This window comes from Manduca sexta, chromosome 17, assembly GCF_014839805.1.
Source record: "Manduca sexta isolate Smith_Timp_Sample1 chromosome 17, JHU_Msex_v1.0, whole genome shotgun sequence".
NCBI classification, from domain to species: Eukaryota; Metazoa; Arthropoda; class Insecta; order Lepidoptera; family Sphingidae; genus Manduca; species Manduca sexta.
Genome location: NC_051131.1, coordinates 15,383,924 through 15,402,486, shown reverse-complemented (window position 1 = coordinate 15,402,486; position 18,563 = coordinate 15,383,924). Strand labels below are relative to the sequence as shown.

Here is an 18,563-nt window from a genome sequence, read left to right as displayed (position 1 = left end):
TATGCCTACCAGTTTACGGTTATAAAACTGTTAAAATTACATTTAAAAGGTTTCACCGAATATACCTACAAAGTACAGGTATCACATTAATATATTTTCACTGTACAATAATTACGCTAATATGTAGGTACAAGCAGACTTCACAATTACAAAATAGTACCCATGTGCTAGCATAAATTTGAAAATGTAAGATTTATAAAAATAAATAACACTCACTACTTATAAATATTTAGATTCTGATGTCATATTTATGAAGTGGGCGGCCGTCTTTGTCAGGCTATCTCCATTCTCCGTCTAAGTCCCGTTTTGCCCACCTACATAAGAGGCGGTAGTGGTATGTCCATTTTAAAATAATGTATAAATATAGCCAGCATTACTCATAATATACAAGTTGCTACCTATTAATTATAATATGGAATTACTTATACGTACATATTTTTATTGTTTCGTATCTAGAACATTATTTTTAGGTATTGCCTTTTTTGCCTCTACTTTTAGCGCAGCATGTAAAAGACATGAAATTAGTTAAAAAACACTCGAGCAATTAGTCGTAAAAGTTTCTGTTCCATAAATTGCCTATATATTTTCTACCTAATTTCTGCTGGCTGCGCATCACTTCCAACAACAACTGTTCATCGGGAAACTGAATCATTACAATTCCAATGATTGTTCAGCTCTGCTCATAAACATCCACGCTGCTAGTGGTGCCTACACTTACCTACGTCTTGTCTGGCAATCTATCTATCTACGACACAACTTACCTCTTATATTTGATATATTTTTATTACAATGTAGCTTTTCCTCGTGGCTCCCCCCGCTTAAAAAAGTTGTTCCGGGATAGAAGTCCATTTTTATAAATATATCCCAGAATAAAATTGAGGCAAAATTTTAAGTTATCTACCTCTTGAAATACATCGGTTAAAACTGCATTCAATTTTATACAGCCGTTGCGTGATGATTGTACAAACATTAAATTTTAATATACTACTTTTGCTTCGTGACTTCGCCCGCGTGAAGTAGTTTTCCGCCATAAAAGACCCTCTATATATTTCCCCAGGATAAAAAAATAGCCTATAACCTTCCCAGGGTCTTAATTACCTCCATACCAAATTTCATAAAAATCCGTTCAGTAGATTTTGAGGAAATCGATAACGTACAGACAGACAGAAAAGGGGACTTTGTTTTGTATGTATTGTGTAAGTACATTTATGAATATCTACTTACTGAGTACACACCTTATCAACGAATTTAAGTAGGTAATTATAATGTGTATTAGGCAGAAACCTCATAGCATATTAAAATAATACGTAATAGATAATGTATTGTACGTGTTGGTAGGTACGCATTATAAGCAATATTAAATAAAGTTACGTGATATAAGACTGACATAAACACAGTAAGCTATACAGGTCGGTGGTCATTGAGGTCAACAAACTAGCTTGAAGGCAAATGGGCTAGTACCTACTAACCCACATACCTATTTACACACACTTGCATGTAAATGTAAATCAATTATTATACTAAGTATAGTAAATCAAGCAGATACGTATATAGGTAAATATACCTCTAGGCCAGCTATATCTAGATACCTACTTAACCTGCGGCCTGCGAAACACTTCTGAAAGGCCCACCCGAATTAACAAATTTCACTGAAACTAGACTTTTCACTCACTTGACCATTTGAGTCAGGTGCTAACTCACTTACTTGATCACTTGACTCATGTGCTAACATTGCTAAGCCCATTATGAAAATGAAGTTATTGTTATTTTATTAAAAGAAATGCTAACGTTAAATTTTAATTACGTTTAGAAATTTGTGTTTAATGAATTAACGTTGAGGTTTGAAGGTTGTACTATCATAGTCCAGAAATAACGTTTTTTAGTAGTGGTATGAAAAACATCGAGTACGTCTGCTTTAGGATCTACCATATTTTATAACACATATTCTAAAAGGTAGAGCTTTAGGGCAACACTCATCCTGTGATAGGTATTGAAATAGTAACAAAGTATTATATTTTATGAATCTGTAAAATTATTTAAGGGGTTTTAAATCAAACGATTCGAAGATATACTTAAATCACTATAAATAGGTACAAGCTAACCTACAAGCCAACCAGATTATAGGGGCAATTAAACTGTATAGAAAATAAGCTGAAATTTTTATCTAAAACTTCATTCAGGTACCAAAAACTTCTTCCCTTAACATAAAAAGGCTCAAAGAAAAAGCTATACTTATTTGAAATGTTTAACTCTCGTAGCGAGAATAAGCTACACGACATTACCGAGAGTTTTGCATAAAAATATTTCAGCAGTGGCTATTTTAAGCCACTCGGCGCGAAATAGCGCCGCCGGTGTAATAAGCGACACCTCTACTCGCTTTGAAGAAAACTTTTTGAAATTTATTTCACAAAAGAAAATATTTCTTACCACTACCGAAGACATTTTCCGTATCTACTTATTTACAATAGTTTATAGTTGATATATCTTAAATATAGGTATTAGGTAGGTACTTACCTACGTAACTACTAAAATAGTAACTGGCAAACAAAATAAGATGATACTTACTACGTAAAGCAGAAAATATCAATTGGTATTCATTTTGACGTTGTATGATTTATCTCCATCTATTATTAAATAAGACTTGCCGTTTATAAATAAATTGTACCAATTACCTACTAAATGAGTAAAAATTCAGAGTAGCTTCCAATGGATGTAGCGTCATAATGAACATAGATTCGTAAAAATACTATGTTCCCGTGGTCAACGTGTGGAACGACTCATGCTGCTGATAAAACACAATGCCACTGAATTATTGCTTTAAAACTTCGCTAACATCTATACAGATAATTAAGGAAATATTCGTTTTCATATTGGCGACTAATACTAGGATTTATATTCAGACGGCAGAGAGTGCTATTTTTAAAAGTCGAATGAGATGTAATATTTATAGAAGTAGACAAATATAAACTACGTAAGTACCATTTGATAAATATAGAATGCGTGACGTATTCTGTTTACCTGTTGCATCTAACGGAAAAGAATATCTAGATACCTACATATAAGCCATATAACACAGCATAAAAATCACGCTTTCTTAGTACTAAGTATATTTTCACCAGTCGTAAGTAGAGCCACACTTAGCGATTTGATATGTATGAATGGGCCCGCTCGACCGGGCACCACAATGCCATAAAAATACAAAGTATAGTTGTTTGTATTCCAAATATTAAAATAAATGAGAGTACAATAATTATATAAACAATCCGTATGTAAACCTGTCCTTCGAATAAAATGCTCGTTATTTCAAATAGACGGATTCGCCCGCGTTCACGGAATAGGGCCCTGTGACTATATTACATAATACTTATGGTTTCTTAGAATTTTAATGTCTTCCTCAATAAAAATATTAGCTTTGGTCGTCGCGAACCGCTCAGAAGACTTCTTTCCCTGTTCCTTCATACATAGTTTCCGAGTAGTTCGATTCGTAAACTCTGACCAGTTTCATACTTGTAAGATCACCAAAAGTTTTCAAGACATTTTCCGTATTATTATATTATACTAGTGGTCAAGGGCGTCGCCAAGGGGGAGCAAGAGGGACAGCTGCCCCCCTCCCCTCCCCCCTAGATTCTAAAAAAGTTGCCAAATGTAATCAAAGACCGAAGTCTTCGGACTTGACTTGCTTGATCTATCATTCCTGTACGTCGAAACTCGAATGAATTCACAAATCCATTCTTAATGTTCCGTACGCTCAATTACGCTCTGCTTTATGTTAAAGCGAGAGAGGGGGAGTGTGGGAGGAACATGTGCTCTTGACTTAACCTACAATTCATACTTTTCTTATTCCCCATATCAACCCCCCCCCCCTTCCTCCCTCCCACCTAGGCCATCGGCTGGCGACGCTCTTGCTAGTGGTCGAAATTAGACGGTTGAATGTTATGAACCTATACACAAATTTAATTTTACTGCTCTTCTCTATATAAACTTTAATCTGCCAAAACTTATACTGCTACGGTTGCAAAATGTGCTTGAGAAAGGGTGAAAGATTTTTCATTACGTATTTTTATATGAAACTAGCTTTTGCCCGCGGCTCCGCCCGCGTTATAAAGTTTTTCAGGCTAAAGTTTTCCGTTATAAAAGTAGTAGTTTCCCGGGAGCCTATGTTCTTCCCAGGGTCTCAAACTGTCTCCATACCAAATTTCATCTTAATACGTTGGGTAGTTTTTGAGTTTAACACGTTCAGGCAGACAGATGCAGCGGGGGACTTTGTTTTATAATATATTTTTTAGAACTTTTTAAGAGGAACAATCCCGTCATACATCATTGTTGCATAAGTTTAACCGTTTACGCAGCGCACGCAACGGAAGCTCTCAAAACTAATAATTTTTCCTCGATTTGCAACATGTTTCATTACTGTTCCGCTCCTATTGGTCATAGCGTGATGATATATAGCCTATAGCGCTCCACAAATAAAGGGCTATCCAACACAAAACGAATTTTTCAGTTGAAACCGGTAGTTCCTGAGATTAGACATTACTGCTCCGCTCCTATTGGTCATAGCGTGATGATATATAACTTTGAGCACTCCACAAACAAAGGACTATTCAACACAAAAATATTTTTTCAGTTTGAATCGGTAGTTTCTGAGATTAGCCATTACTGCTCCGCTCCTATTGGGTATAGCGTGATGATATATAGCCTATAGCACTCCACAAACAAAGGGCTATCCAACACAAAAAGAATTTTTCAGTTCGAACCGGTAGTTCCTGAGATAAGACAATACTGCTCCGCTCCTATTGGGTATAGCGTGATGATATATAGCCTATAGCACTCCACGAAAAAAGGGCTATCCAACACAAAAAGAATTTTTCAGTTCGAACCGGTAGTTCCTGAGATAAGACATTACTGCTCCGATCCTATTGGGTATAGCGTGATGATATATAGCCTATAGCACTCCACAAACAAAGGGCTATTCAACACAAAAAGAATTTTTCAGTTCGAACCGGTAGTTCCTGAGATAAGACAATACTGCTCCGCTCCTATTGGGTATAGCGTGATGATATATAGCCTATAGCACTCCACGAACAAAGGGCTATCCAACACAAAAAGAATTTTTCAGTTCGAACCGGTAGTTCCTGAGATAAGACATTACTGCTCCGCTCCTATTGGGTATAGCGTGATGATATATAGCCTATAGCACTCCACGAACAAAGGGCTATTCAACACAAAAAGAATTTTTCAGTTCGAACCGGTAGTTCCTGAGATAAGACATTACTGCTCCGCTCCTATTGGGTATAGCGTGATGATATATAGCCTATAGCACTCCACGAACAAACAGCTATCCACCGCAAAAAGAATTTTTCAGTTTGGACCGGTAGTTCCTGAGATTAGCGCGTTCAAACAAACAAACAAACAAACAAACAAACTCTTCAGCTTTATATAATAGTATAGATATGTAGCAATAACAAGGAAATAAAAATCAAATATTGTTAATAATAATATAATATGTAAGACCATATTTATTTGGAAGACATCGTGTTGGTTTAATTGAGTTTTAATCTAATATCTACTATAATATTTAACTGCACGTAGGGTTTGCATTGTATACAATAGATATATCTTTGGCAATAAGAATAATTTTGAATATAATTTCATATCCATAATTATACAATACTAAAATACAATTATTGTAAGTTTATATCGTAATTTGATGCATTTGATAACTAAATGCTAAATATTTACCACACATGTAACAATAATATCCTTGTCATGGGGTAGGAATGTTTTTGTGCTAGTCACATCTAATTATAATATTATTATTGTGGTTTACAGCTCCTTCAAGGTTTTTCTCAGCGCATCTAAATAAATTTCCGCGTGTTTCGGTTGGAAGATCAAGGCTGGTCTAAGTCGAATAGCCTTTTCTCCACAGGTTCCTCCCAAAATACCTGTAAAAGAACATAGAGCAATCAGACTCCCATACAAAAAATTAAAGACCCTATCGCCTTCCGATGCAATCGCAGCGTGTGCGAGTTTTAGACTAGGAGGATAGATTGCCAGATAGGACAATTTGTCTGGGTTCTCCAGTAAGGGTTCCGGGTTCGGTTGCTACAGAACACATAGTCAAACAAACAACCGGTCGTAAAAGCTAAACCATGTAATTTCTGTAACGAGCTTCGAAAAACGTGTAACGCTGACCTATATTAGTGAAATATGTCGTGGACCTCTAAGGAATCTGTTAAAACTTCAAAAGTTAGCGAGTTATTTAAAAAATGCTCAGTAATGGACATGATTGATGTTGCTATATAGGACACGGTAAGTAAACGTTAATTTTAAGAATATAATACTGAATATAATTATGTAGAGACTTTCCCGCCATCACACCCGCTACTGCAACTTCTGTAAGCCAGGATCAGCAGCAGCAGCAGCAGCGGCACGCACTTTATGACATCGTGAAGCTCGGCGAGTCTCGGGGAAAACTAATATGTCATTATCCCGGAAAGAAATTAATCAAATAGAAAGATGGGGAGGAGTTGGAAATATTAATTGTCCACTTATCCCTATTGTCCCTCCATAGCAAAGCGGGACACAAAATTATGAACTTAAGAGGCGTTTTAACCTCAAGGTTAGGGACGTTATAACTAGATAAGCTAGTTATAAAGCACTAAGGATAAAATTAAAACAAAGGGTCCTATCACATGAGCTGTTATATTTGATTACAATATTTAATTATATAGTACGCACCGTTTTTCTTTAAGTTATTGTTTATTTTATCTCTAACTTCGGCTGTGTTCGCGTTGTACGCCAAGAAGGTGCCACGGCCGCGCACGCTGTTTATGATACTAGAGAACTCGTTTTCCAGGTGGTGCAGCCCGCCTTTGAGTATTTTTCCTGTTTCGTTAACGCGAGCAAGTAAATTTTCTTGCTTAATAACTTTTAATACTCGCTCCAGTAAGATGAGCTTGCCAGGGTCACCCATCCATGTGTTGAAGATGCGATAAGGTTGCGGAGCCCTGAAATAAAACAAAAAAATATATATTTACATAGTAAAAACAGAATTGTAAAAACTAGTTGGTTGACTTTGCTCCAAGGGAGATCACAGCCAAATTGCCCCCGAGCTGAAACTTAGCCGAGGAGTGACCCGCCAGGGAGTCCAAGTGCAGGTTTGAAGAACGTGGCAGCAGTGCAACCTATCATTAGAAGCTGACGAGTCACGAAGGTTTCGGCTTGTTTCTACGCCAGATCATGAAATGAGTGCGCCGTGGGCTACCATTGTACAATGTAAAATATCCACGAGGACTCAGTGCAACACACTCGAAAATATCCAGCCTGAGACCTACAACGCACCACTCTTAGAGCAGTGGTCTCCTTCTGTAAGTAGTCATCTCGCAAAGGAGAGTGCTGAGCGGGATTGGGAACATACCAATCCCGTCCACAGACGCATAGGAGATATAGGAGGTGCCGGGTTGACGAATGACCGGCGCCTCGTGCCCTGTGCATTTAAGGCATCTTGAGAATTCTACTATGATAGTCCCGCCTATTGTAAGATGGTAGTAAATGGATTTTGAGGAGGTAACTGAGTAAGACATGGACCCTCGGCCCAATGGGGGTAAGGACAATTCAACGGTTCTGGAGGAAATGGCGCTAAAATGCAATATTTTTTATGCTCGAAAAATAGCCTTGCATGCGAGAAACAAAATATATTGCCGAAAATATATTTATAGGTATTTAACCGTTCGGCTTAATAGTACAGGATTCCTGGTACACTTTTCAAAATGTACAAATGGAGAACTGGAATAACGTACCACGCAATTTGTAGGACAATGTGGATAGTAAACTATGCAAATGTTAGCTAACCAATAAAAAAAAATTGCTGGTTAGTAATTATTTTTCATGACCTTGTTTATGATACATGTTGGAGAGAGGGGACTCCCTAACCAAACCTTATATTTTGTAGGACAAATATTTTTTCACGTTATTTAGATAATTATCTCGATAATAAACAAAGAAAAAATTTAATGATTTCATAAGTTTACGCGAATGTTAGACATTTAAATTAAACTATTTTACTAATTTTATCGCGGTTTTAATATTTTACTTTCAGCGAAATCGAAATCTGCAGTCGCTGAACACTCTGAAGGACGCTCCAACCATTATCTGCGACTAGACAAGCCACAAATCCTTGCCAAAGAACACCGATTCCCTCCTAGGATGATCCGCGAGGCTATTGAAATTAAAAAACATCCTAATTTCAATAGGGAAGATGGTTAGAAGCTTGCACAAGCCTCGGATCCAGTTCTACATTTAATTAAATCGGAACCCAAAAGACCGGCTGCCAGACTTCAAGACACTGTGAGCTCATTCTGCGTAGATCGGACCACCAACAGCTAAACAATTTTAAAAAGTTATATATTTAGAAAATGTAGGTATATATTATAAATCTGACTTTGCGGATGAACAACACCTCAGTCCCCGCTGTGACCATGAAGGCTGCAAAGTCTTCGAAACGTCGGGAGAAAATTAAAATATTAAAACCGCGATAAAATTCGTAAAATAGTTTAATTTAAAAGAACAAATTCTTATAAAAAATTTAAAATACGTCAAATCAGCATATTTTATCCTTGCTACCCCTATTAAGCTACCATTTACCAACATTACTGTAAGGAAAAACTTGGGCGTATAGTCAAAAGGAAGCTACTCACGAAAAATCAGCTTGATAGTAATAAACGATGAAAAGTGTACCAGGGATCCTGTACTATAACTAACGCGGTAAGTACTTACATTAAATACCTGTATGAGATTATAATATTTTTAAATATATTCCTTTAACAAAGATTATCAAATTTGGAATATATAATTTATGTTCTAGAATCAATTTTATTATCTTTACATATTATACTACTAATGATTATATTATTATGTTTGTACGTAAACAAGTTTTGGGTAGCACGTCACTATGTGAGGCTACATCGGTATCACTCCCAGCTGATATCATTGGTTGCCATGAGTGTCACTAGAATAAAGTGCGACATGTGTAGAAAAGTATTATTAAGCCGCAGCGAACATTAAAGAATCGTGTGTGTCGTGTCACGTATGCATCATCGTGCGCATTGTTTATAAACGAAGTATACGTCATTTCGCGCGTTAAACGAAATGAAGATGCGTCAGTATGCAAAATATCAAGTATAACGCGAAAAAAACTGTTTTTTTTATGTCCATCTAGCACTCATGCTACAGATAGATATTATATCCCTATTATATTTAACACGATCAACCTCAATGACCATCGACTTAACCGCCATATATTTTTCCCAATAACTCAAACAATACTCTAGTTTACTTATATATAAACATATACTAATTATTTTGTACACTTACTTGAATTCAGGAGCAAAATAAAAGCCGCCGGTTAACATTTTCTTGCTGAAGGTGACTATGTCTGGCGCTACAGGCAGATCAAAGTGTTCAAAACACCACATTTTACCTGTTGCCCCACAACCTGTCTGCACTTCATCAATAATAAGTGCTACTCCTTTCTGTAAAGTAACGATATAGGTATATATTACAAATTAAATAATAAAAGAAGATATTTGCTCAAAGAAATTAAAGCCGAAAGAAAATCACGTGGTCAGTTTGCTCAAAAGGTCGTTTATGAACCATATACAACCATTATTCTATTTACCAAAATGAATTAACTTTACCTTATAGGTGCCTCTACTACATGCTTGTATAGGTGTGTAAGTATGCAGTTGATTATAAAAGTATTGTTACGATCCGTGTATTATAACAGGTATATCACAAAAAATACTCACCTCTTTACTAATCTTTTGCAGTTCCTTAAAGAACTCCGGAGAAGCCTCATAATCACCACCCTCGGATTGAATCGGCTCTACAATTATTCCAGCGACAGGAATGTCTTTTTTGTTATACTTTTCAATTACATCGGCGACTTGCTCAAGGCACCTGAGATTGAAATAACATTATTATATAATTTAACATTTGTTATAGTGTATTACAAATACAATTACATTATTACAGAAAAAAATCAAAAACTAAATTTTAAATTTGTGCACTTTACATCCACAGCGTATATAGATTAGTTCAAGGTGACAGATAACAATAGAACAGCATTGTTACATATTGGATACAAAAAAACAAAACAATGTCTAAAAAGCAGCGAGATATGAGGATAGTTGTACTGATAACACACACACGCACACGAGTTCCCTGCTAAAGGTCAAGCTTTAACTTCTATCAAAATAAAACTCAACTGAACATTCCAATAGTTGATCAAAACATTTAATCAAGAAACAATTGAGTCTGAAAAAAAAAGAATTAAAAAATGTTAAAAGAAAGAAATAGAATAGTATCAAACAATGCGAATGACAAGAGTAAGTTTAATCAACCGAATACCTTTTGTCTTCCTGTTCGTTTTCTCTTTTGAATTGCTCAAGAGGATATCTGTATCTAGGGAATGGTGCAACGGGCCAGTCAAATGCGGGACAATCCACCTTGTGAATGGCTTTCGACCTTGTTGTGGAAAGTGTCCCAAATGTGCGTCCATGAAAACTGCCCTGTTATAATAGAAATATTGTAACTATAGCGATCCTTACGCCATCTGTACGACGCTGGCGCCATCGATTTCAAAATTCAAATGAAAAAGTTTAATGATTTCTCACAGGAGCAAATTACCGAGATAAAAAGTAGCCTATGTGTTAATTCAAGGCAGCCAAATCCATTAAGCAGTTTCTGAGTTTACTTCTAACATACGTATAATCTTTACATACTTAAAAATCATTGTTTGTTGTTGCTAGGTAAGAAATATATCTTAGACTAGCTTTTGCTCGCGGCTTCGCCCGCGTGAAGGTGTTTTCCAGGATAAAATTCCACTGTTTGATAAAAGTCTTGCTACATATTTTCCCGGTACTCATAGGTTCAAACTAATTTTATCCCCAATCTATAATTTCAGTTCAATCAGTCGAAAATCTAAGAACATTTATACAAACTTTCATCCCCTATTTTATCCCCTTAAGGGTAGAATTTATCAAAATCCTTTCTTAGGGGATGCCTACGTCATAGTAGCTTTATGCATGTAAAGTCTTAGCCCGATCCGTCCAATGGTTTGGGCTGTTCCTTGATATATCACTGTCAGTCACCTTTGAGTTATATATTATATTAACAACTGAAGTTAGCTAAAATTGAGTTTCTCGAAGCCGACCACTATTTATGTACTATGTATTTTGAGACTATGCAATTTTGTCGCGTTCGCGATTCACTTTCACTTTTGTTGAGTTTCAGAATGCGATATTAGATCCTCCAACGCGCACGCGAATTTGAACTTTATGCAGCGGTAATAAATTACAAATTGACTCACCATTTTATTTAGAAAACGTTTGTATGGGAAATAGAAAAATGCTGTTTTGAGGATTTTCCCGGCAATTATTCGAATTTTTCTCACCTTTTAAACCTTCCCTAGACCTCCACGAATAATTCAAGACCAAGCTAAGATAAATCCGTTCAGCCGTTCTCGAGTTTTAGCGAGACTAACGAACAGCAATTCATTTTTATATATATAGATATATTTCATATTTAGACCTGAATAGTTTAGATTCTTCTGTCTTTTTTTATTACTATTGTGTGTGTTATTTTTATTTTATGGTACAATATTTTAATTTTGTCAGTGATTCGTTCTTGTAATAGCCAAAATTAAATGAGCGTATGTAAACATTTTCAGTTGTTCTACTATAATGTTTCTTTTTTGCATACCTTAAAAGGTAATATTGTCACATATACACCGTGATGTAATAGGAGGCGAACCTTTTGTATATAGAACAAAAATTATAGCCTTCGGGCTGATATCGATTAGAATAACGCAATATCACTTTGCTTTGCTCGATCCAGGAACCCAGGTACCCGTGACTTCAGTACTGCAGACGTACCGTACTAGAACTACGACACTGAGGCACTCAATCAATCATAATCTATACTTATAATAAATCTGTAGAGAGGTCAATTCTGTACATGAAATATATTTCCAAAATAACTATCAGGGGGTGATTAGGGATCGATACTGATGCCAAAAATGCAATTAGTAAAATTTTTGTCTGTCTGTCTGTATAACCGTTATAGAAACAAAAACTACTCGACGGATTTTAACGAAACTTGGTACAATTATTTGTCATACTCCTGTGCTTGTTATAGTATACTTTTCATCACGCTACAATTAATAGGAGCAGAGCAGTGAAGGGAAATGTTGGGAAAACGGGAGAAGTTATTCCATTTTTTAAGCTTCCGTCGCGTGTACAACCTTAATGGTTAAAGCTACACAGAAATCATGTATGACGGAAATGTTCTCCTTAAAATTATGTATAAAATATCCCACGACAGCATATGTCTATCTTTTATGGTTGACTAACAATAACACGTGTAACTCCCGATAGCTTGGCAGTTCGAAGCTTTCTCATTATATTTGTCTACTCTTACGTTTATAACACTCTAAGTCATCCCTAATTAAAAAAGTTAACATTATTAATTATTCCATAAAAAAGAATCATAGAAATCGGTATAGAAACACCAAAGTTATACATGAAATACGCTAATAATAAGCCATCATGCGTGAATACTGAATCATGCTATAAGGATTATTTTTGTATATATATAAGGTCGCGAACGCACAGACAGGCGGCTTGCTTGGCACCTAGAGGCTAGCGAATCACCTAGCGAGTAGCTTCGTAAAACGAACATTCTCGAACGTTCGCGACCGGCTCCATTTTTGAAGTCCGAAATCCACGCGGGCGAAGCTGCGGGCGGAAGCTAGTTAATAATAAAGTCAGTCACTATTTTTTTTCGTATTTAAATATTTTCGTTACATTGGGTGGGTATTTAAGGTTTGAACGTATTGTTATAGCATAGTAACGGATAGGACAATCTTTTTTCATTTGAAATAGTCAGATGCTTACGCATTACTCGAACATACTATCTCCAGTGAATGGACGCGATCTCAGTGCGATGAAACAAATTGGACTGAGGGGTGAAGCTTCATTTCACGAATGCCACAACAAAATGACAAAATAACAGTAATTTTAAATACACAATAGATAGGTATTGGTTGTATACGCCACAATCAATGTAGTCATTTACCTCGAAAGATAACATCGACAACCTAGGCGAGCCTGGCGTCTGATTCAACATGCATGTTTGTAACTCTTCAGGTGTGAAGTCAATTTTTCCCCCGCGCTGCTTCGTACGATACCAAATAAAAACTGCTTTATAAGCGTTTTCGTTGGAACAAGAGCCACACATCATAGTTGCAACATTTTTCAGACCCATAGGCGCAATAGATAATAATACGCTTTTCAACTTTTCAGGCCAGTCAGCTGCAGGAAACACCCCTAATGCAGGACGATTTACTAAGGATCTCTGAAACAACAGGACACAATTAAACTTGTATAATGTGTATTCACAACACATAAATAGAGGAAGTGTTTATTCATTATGAGTATCCATGTGTACTTACAAGATTATGTGGGTCATCAAAAGCACTTAACAATTCCTGGTGGTTATATCCAAGTGGCAATGAAGAAATTTGTGTAAAAGCGTCCAAAAATGCATTACCATCTGCGTCTACAAAATAATTGCCAATGCTATTGTCATAATCTGCAAATAGTTGTACAGCGCCTGCTTGCTAAAATAAATCAAGAAACATAACACACATTTTAAAAATCTTTACTAAACAAAAATACTCAATAATTTTGTTATTAATGTTATCATTCCTAAAATTATGTACCCACGCCACAAAACTAATGTTTAAAAAATCATGAGAAATTTGTTTTTTTAACATTTTATTTTCGAAGTTGCTACATAATATTATATCCTAGTCAGTTAATTGTTCTATGCATTATTTAAATAACAAGTATTTATAGATATTCTGACACGCTTTTTATGACCATTACTAAAGTAATAAGACGATTATTTTGACCATAGATGTAGTATGACCGTCATATTTACCCCAGATTTAGGTATTGAGAACGCTGTATATAATGAAGAATATGAAAAATGTACTAAAGAGATAATATCTATATACTTACATGGAGAGCGTTTAACTCCTTGAGCAATTGCTGCGATTTGGGTCCTGGTACTGGAGTCTTTAAAATAGGTTGCGGAGGCTCTTGTTGTGAGAATGTTGCCAAGGTTCTTAAACCTGTAAAAACATTAACTTTCTGTTATAATTTCATCTAACGGCTTTGTTGACATTATTTCCATCTACTGGAGCGCGTAATTAGACGACTTTCGACAGGTTTGAATAAAAAATCCTGGAGATTTTTTGCTTTATAATACAATATAGCTCGAAAATGAATTAAAAACAGAAAATACTCGATTAAAATTAGACAATTCTTGCATAGCGATAGTTTGAATCTTTCAGGGAATAGTGAAATACAGGTATTCTGTTTGTTAGCAACCTAAAAATAACTTATCTATCATGATCACTCATGCGAAGGACGTAGTAAAAAGATGGGATCGCAGAAAACGTTGTCAGAAAACATAAATTATTTGTATAGCAAGTTATAGATAAGTATACTTATTTATACGACGTAACATCTCCTACGGTCGTACGCACCTTAAGTGGATAAAAAGTAGGTCTACGTGTTTATATGGAAAATCAAAAATATGTTTTTTGTGGTTTAAAATGAGAGTAACGCCGTAGAAATTTATAATTGGAAATACTCCCACTCATGATAAGCTATAATATTAAAAGCGTTATTTGTAGTGGCGCAGTTATAGCTAACTTGTATTGAATTTATGGTAAGACTACTGTGTTGAGATCCCAAATGCGATCCTCAGATCGGATAATATGACGGTTGAATTCTATGATAAAAAAGACTTTTTTACCGTGGTGGTATTCTCCAAACGCCCCATTCCACAGGGCGGGACACGAATTACCCTAATGGATGTCGAATTCAGAAAGACTGTCGGTTGTAAAACCTAAATTAATATTTTTTTTTTATTCCTGTTTGTCTTTTAATTCCGATAAGTGTTTAATATTCTATTTATAACCACAAACAAATAAACCCAACAGTTTACCATTGATTACTCTAAAAATATTTATTAGACCTTCACGCCATTGAATGTTACCTATATTGTTGTGAATGGTGACTTGATCTTATGCATATCTTTATAGTCATTTATTGATTTGACCTTCAATTAACAACAGTGTACTTAACAAATATGAGTGCCCGACTTTACTGTCTACGTTTATATTATCAAAAACTCGTATGTTGTCGCGTGTATCTATTAGAAAATTGTGATAAGAAATGAATGAAAGGATACCTTTCATTCATTTCTTATCACAAGTTCTTATAGTGCCGTTGGGCACTGAGAAACAGGCTTGTTATTACAGCTTTACTTCGGCCTTAGATAAAAAACGTTTATGAATAAGGGGGTAAGTGTATAAATAGTCAAATTAATAATGTGTACAAAATCATCCAACAACGACTAATATTTTAAAACAATATAGATAATACTATCATCAAAAATTAATCAAGGCCATAATTACGCTTGCTAATTATTAGTGATACTAGGAACGCCCATTTTCGCCGGTTTTTCATATGAAGAATAACTAATAATAACTGAAATACAAATAAGACTAACTTTCTGAAAATTGACATTTTGCGTAATTACTCCCTTGAGGATTTTTTACTTTTAGGTGAACACTCTGTTAAATAAAGAAACATTCTCACGTACGAATTGGTTGTCATCAGGCAGGTCACGCTAAAAATATTTTATAATACTGGAAAATTATAGTTCAACATTAATTTATAATAACCCGCATTCAAGAAGGCACGGCAAAATAATCGACCATCGAACGCCCCCACCTGTGCCCCCACGCGTAGCCAAAAATATTTTTTCAGAGGTATCCGGGGAAAAACCCGTATTTCGCCCAAAAATCCGGGACTTTTGCTGTGTTTATCCGGCGTCGACAATTTAGGTGTTTAGCGGCGTAAAGGTTGACGCCGCTGTAGAGGAACAGATGATTACGTTCCTCTATGGAAGGGAAAAGATTTCCAGTCAGGCAGATGTTGCGCCTGACCGGCCGCACGATGGTCCGGCTGTAGCGCAGTTGTGCCGTGACGTTGGAGCCGAAGTCCGTGCAGGAGTGCCGAAGGTACCAGGCTTGCATTGGCAGTATGCATGTGGTAACCTTAATGGCTGGACAGTGCTGGCTGGCTGTGCGAAGTGTTGACTGGCTGGATGGAAAGGAAGTGATGGATGGCGAGGTGATGTGAAGCGACGGTGGTGCAGATACGGCTGGTCTCGTTGATGACGGTGCGATGATGTTCAGCGTCAGGGGTCATCACTGTAGCGGCGTAAAGGTTGACGCCACTGTAGAGGAACAGATCGTTGCGTTCCTCTATAGAGGGGAAGATTTCCAGTCAGGCAGATGTTGCGCCTGACCGGCCGCGGCCCCTCCGACGGTTCCTATTCGGAGATGGTATATATGCAACGCGTCGCTCAAATTGTGCAAGCGTGATTCAAGATCGACGTCGCCATCTATCGTGATTGCTGTGTGATATCACTGTAGTTGCGTCACTGCATCGATCTTCTTGCAGTTCCGGCGATGTTGACAAGATGGCGGTGTATGCATCGATTGTACCGCCACAGGTGATAGCATCCCTAGTCTCAGGCGAGGAGAATTAGGCAACCGCCTAGGATCGCGCGCTATGGGGGGATCTCACCCAATGTATAGCTGAGAGCTGCTCTTTATAGGTCACCGCCTTATTAAGTCAACAAAGCATTTAACAAAATTGTTGAAATTGCACGAATTGACCCCACGCTGGCTATGGCTGCCACTGACGCTAATACAACAACAAAAACAATATCCAAAGACCCTATAACTTCAGCATCCTGTCATATCCTGAATTAGCGTGTAACTGATTAATTACCGAACGAGCAATGAGGCACAAATACTTAGGATCCGGAATGTGGAGATCCGGCGGAGAATTATTTAGGGCCGGAAGTAATTACAATGGAGACCACGTCTTACCGAGCACAGTAAAGGCCAACCCTGTTGGACCGATGACATACTTATATGCGATTTAGGGAAATGCCTGTATGGTTAAGTCACCGGACCGGACCGTCCATAAACCGTTACAGACTGCAGAGGACAAATACAGGCTGAGATGTGAACGAATACAGTTTAAAGGAAGCATGGATAGAATAATAGCTGCTTTAACGCGTGAAACTACGATATTTATAGCGAAGTGCGACGCCGGGATACTTGTGTTAACTACACTTTACAAACATTGCAGAAGTCCACTTCAAATGCGGTCAAACCATAGGTAACACTACAATAGATAATCTTGCAAGATAAGCTACAATAATGTCGTAACTCGTAATTTCGAGCCTGGAAGATGATGTCTAAATACTGTTAAATATTTGTCTCGAAAAAAAATAAGTAGTAGGTACATAATTATTTTGCTAAATTTCGATATTATGGATATTGCATAAAACTTCCACTTCCGTTTATTTAGTACTTACATAAAAAAAAAATGTAATTTTTACAGTAATGACATTATGTCAGGTGTTTTTAAATATGTTCAAATGTCCATAATAACTCAGATAAATAATTTAGCGTAGTTGTAGCGTAGCCGGATAAGACGGCAGATGGGTTCCTGCTCGGCAAACACGGAATTCAGCACGAACTAGGCTTCCGACGTGCGAGAGGAGCTGCGAGGCGCGGGACGGGCGACAAAGCTCCCTCGTAAACAGTTTCATTTGGAACCACTTCTGGGGTCCCTTAGCCCCGCCCATTCTAATAGATAAATTGGCAAACAGGCAGATCTGCACCAAAATGACCTCTGAACACGCAACATGCAAATGTCAAGAAATTGCAGTAGTTTAAAAATCATAAAAATAATATAATGTAGGATAAAAACCAGAATAATAAAATATACTTATATGAATGGTCTAAAATTGCATCTTGCAATACAATTGAAATATGTACCGGTACCTACCTAATCGACTATAAGTGGACACCCTAATTAAAAATTGTAACGTCTTAAGGGTGTATGTAAATTATTGAAATATTTTTTATTCACCTGCTTACATTTACATTGCTAAAGCCACTGTATAAGTGGATTATTGCCGTCCTATAAAAATATTCAAGAGTATTGATTTTTCGATAGCCTATAACTTTATTTCTTACCTATACGCAATGTTTGAGCATTTATCGAGGACGCTCGCGACAACATTGCAGCTGTTCCTTCTTAACAATTTAATTAGATGAATCAATCAATGAATTTAGGTAATCTCAATGTAGGTAATCTTCGTAAAGATTTGACCACTGCACACGAAATAATGTTCCCACTTCGTAGTTTCCACGGAACACTAACTACAGAGTATACTGTAAAAAAGCACCAACTACAAGTCGACGGATTCTATAGAAGTGTTACCAACTCCCAAGTATATTTGGCCCTAGAACTTAAATTGAAATCAGTGTTGGGAAGAGATACTACGTGGAAGAATTGCATACTCATTGATTTATACAAAAACAAGTATGTCACTAGTTTTCA

At 36.6% G+C, this 18,563-nt stretch overlaps 1 protein-coding gene and 1 long non-coding RNA gene across 2 annotated transcripts in view; one reads left to right on the top strand and one right to left on the bottom strand.

The window, feature by feature from the left end:
* The window catches only part of LOC119189592, a 23,254-nt gene extending 9,768 nt beyond the window's left edge, over positions 1-13,486 (top strand). The window contains exon 2 of the long non-coding RNA XR_005112499.1: positions 13,362-13,486. This is a non-coding gene — a long non-coding RNA (uncharacterized LOC119189592). The remainder of the gene's footprint in view (positions 1-13,361) is intronic.
* LOC115448165 (4-aminobutyrate aminotransferase, mitochondrial) lies at positions 5,484-18,421 on the bottom strand. Its single transcript, XM_030175502.2, has 9 exons — positions 18,197-18,421; positions 14,082-14,194; positions 13,511-13,678; positions 13,135-13,413; positions 10,408-10,568; positions 9,807-9,957; positions 9,373-9,530; positions 6,739-7,007; positions 5,484-5,942 (listed from the first exon to the last, which is right to left on the bottom strand). Exons 1-9 carry the CDS (start codon positions 18,240-18,242, stop codon positions 5,824-5,826), a joined length of 1,464 nt encoding a protein of 487 aa, XP_030031362.1. The 5' UTR covers positions 18,243-18,421; the 3' UTR covers positions 5,484-5,823.
* Between the last annotated feature and the right edge of the window lie 142 nt (positions 18,422-18,563).

Coding starts and splice junctions, on each gene's coding strand:
- LOC115448165 (XM_030175502.2), bottom strand. CDS start 18,242: ATGTTGTCGCGAGCGTCCTCGATAAATGCTCAAACATTGCGTATAG. Junction 9,958..10,407: donor AACGAACAGGAAGACAAAAG/GTATTCGGTTGA, acceptor TTTCAATCTCAG/GTGCCTTGAGCAAGTCGCCG. Junction 7,008..9,372: donor TATTTTGCTCCTGAATTCAA/GTAAGTGTACAA, acceptor GTTTTATTTCAG/GGCTCCGCAACCTTATCGCA.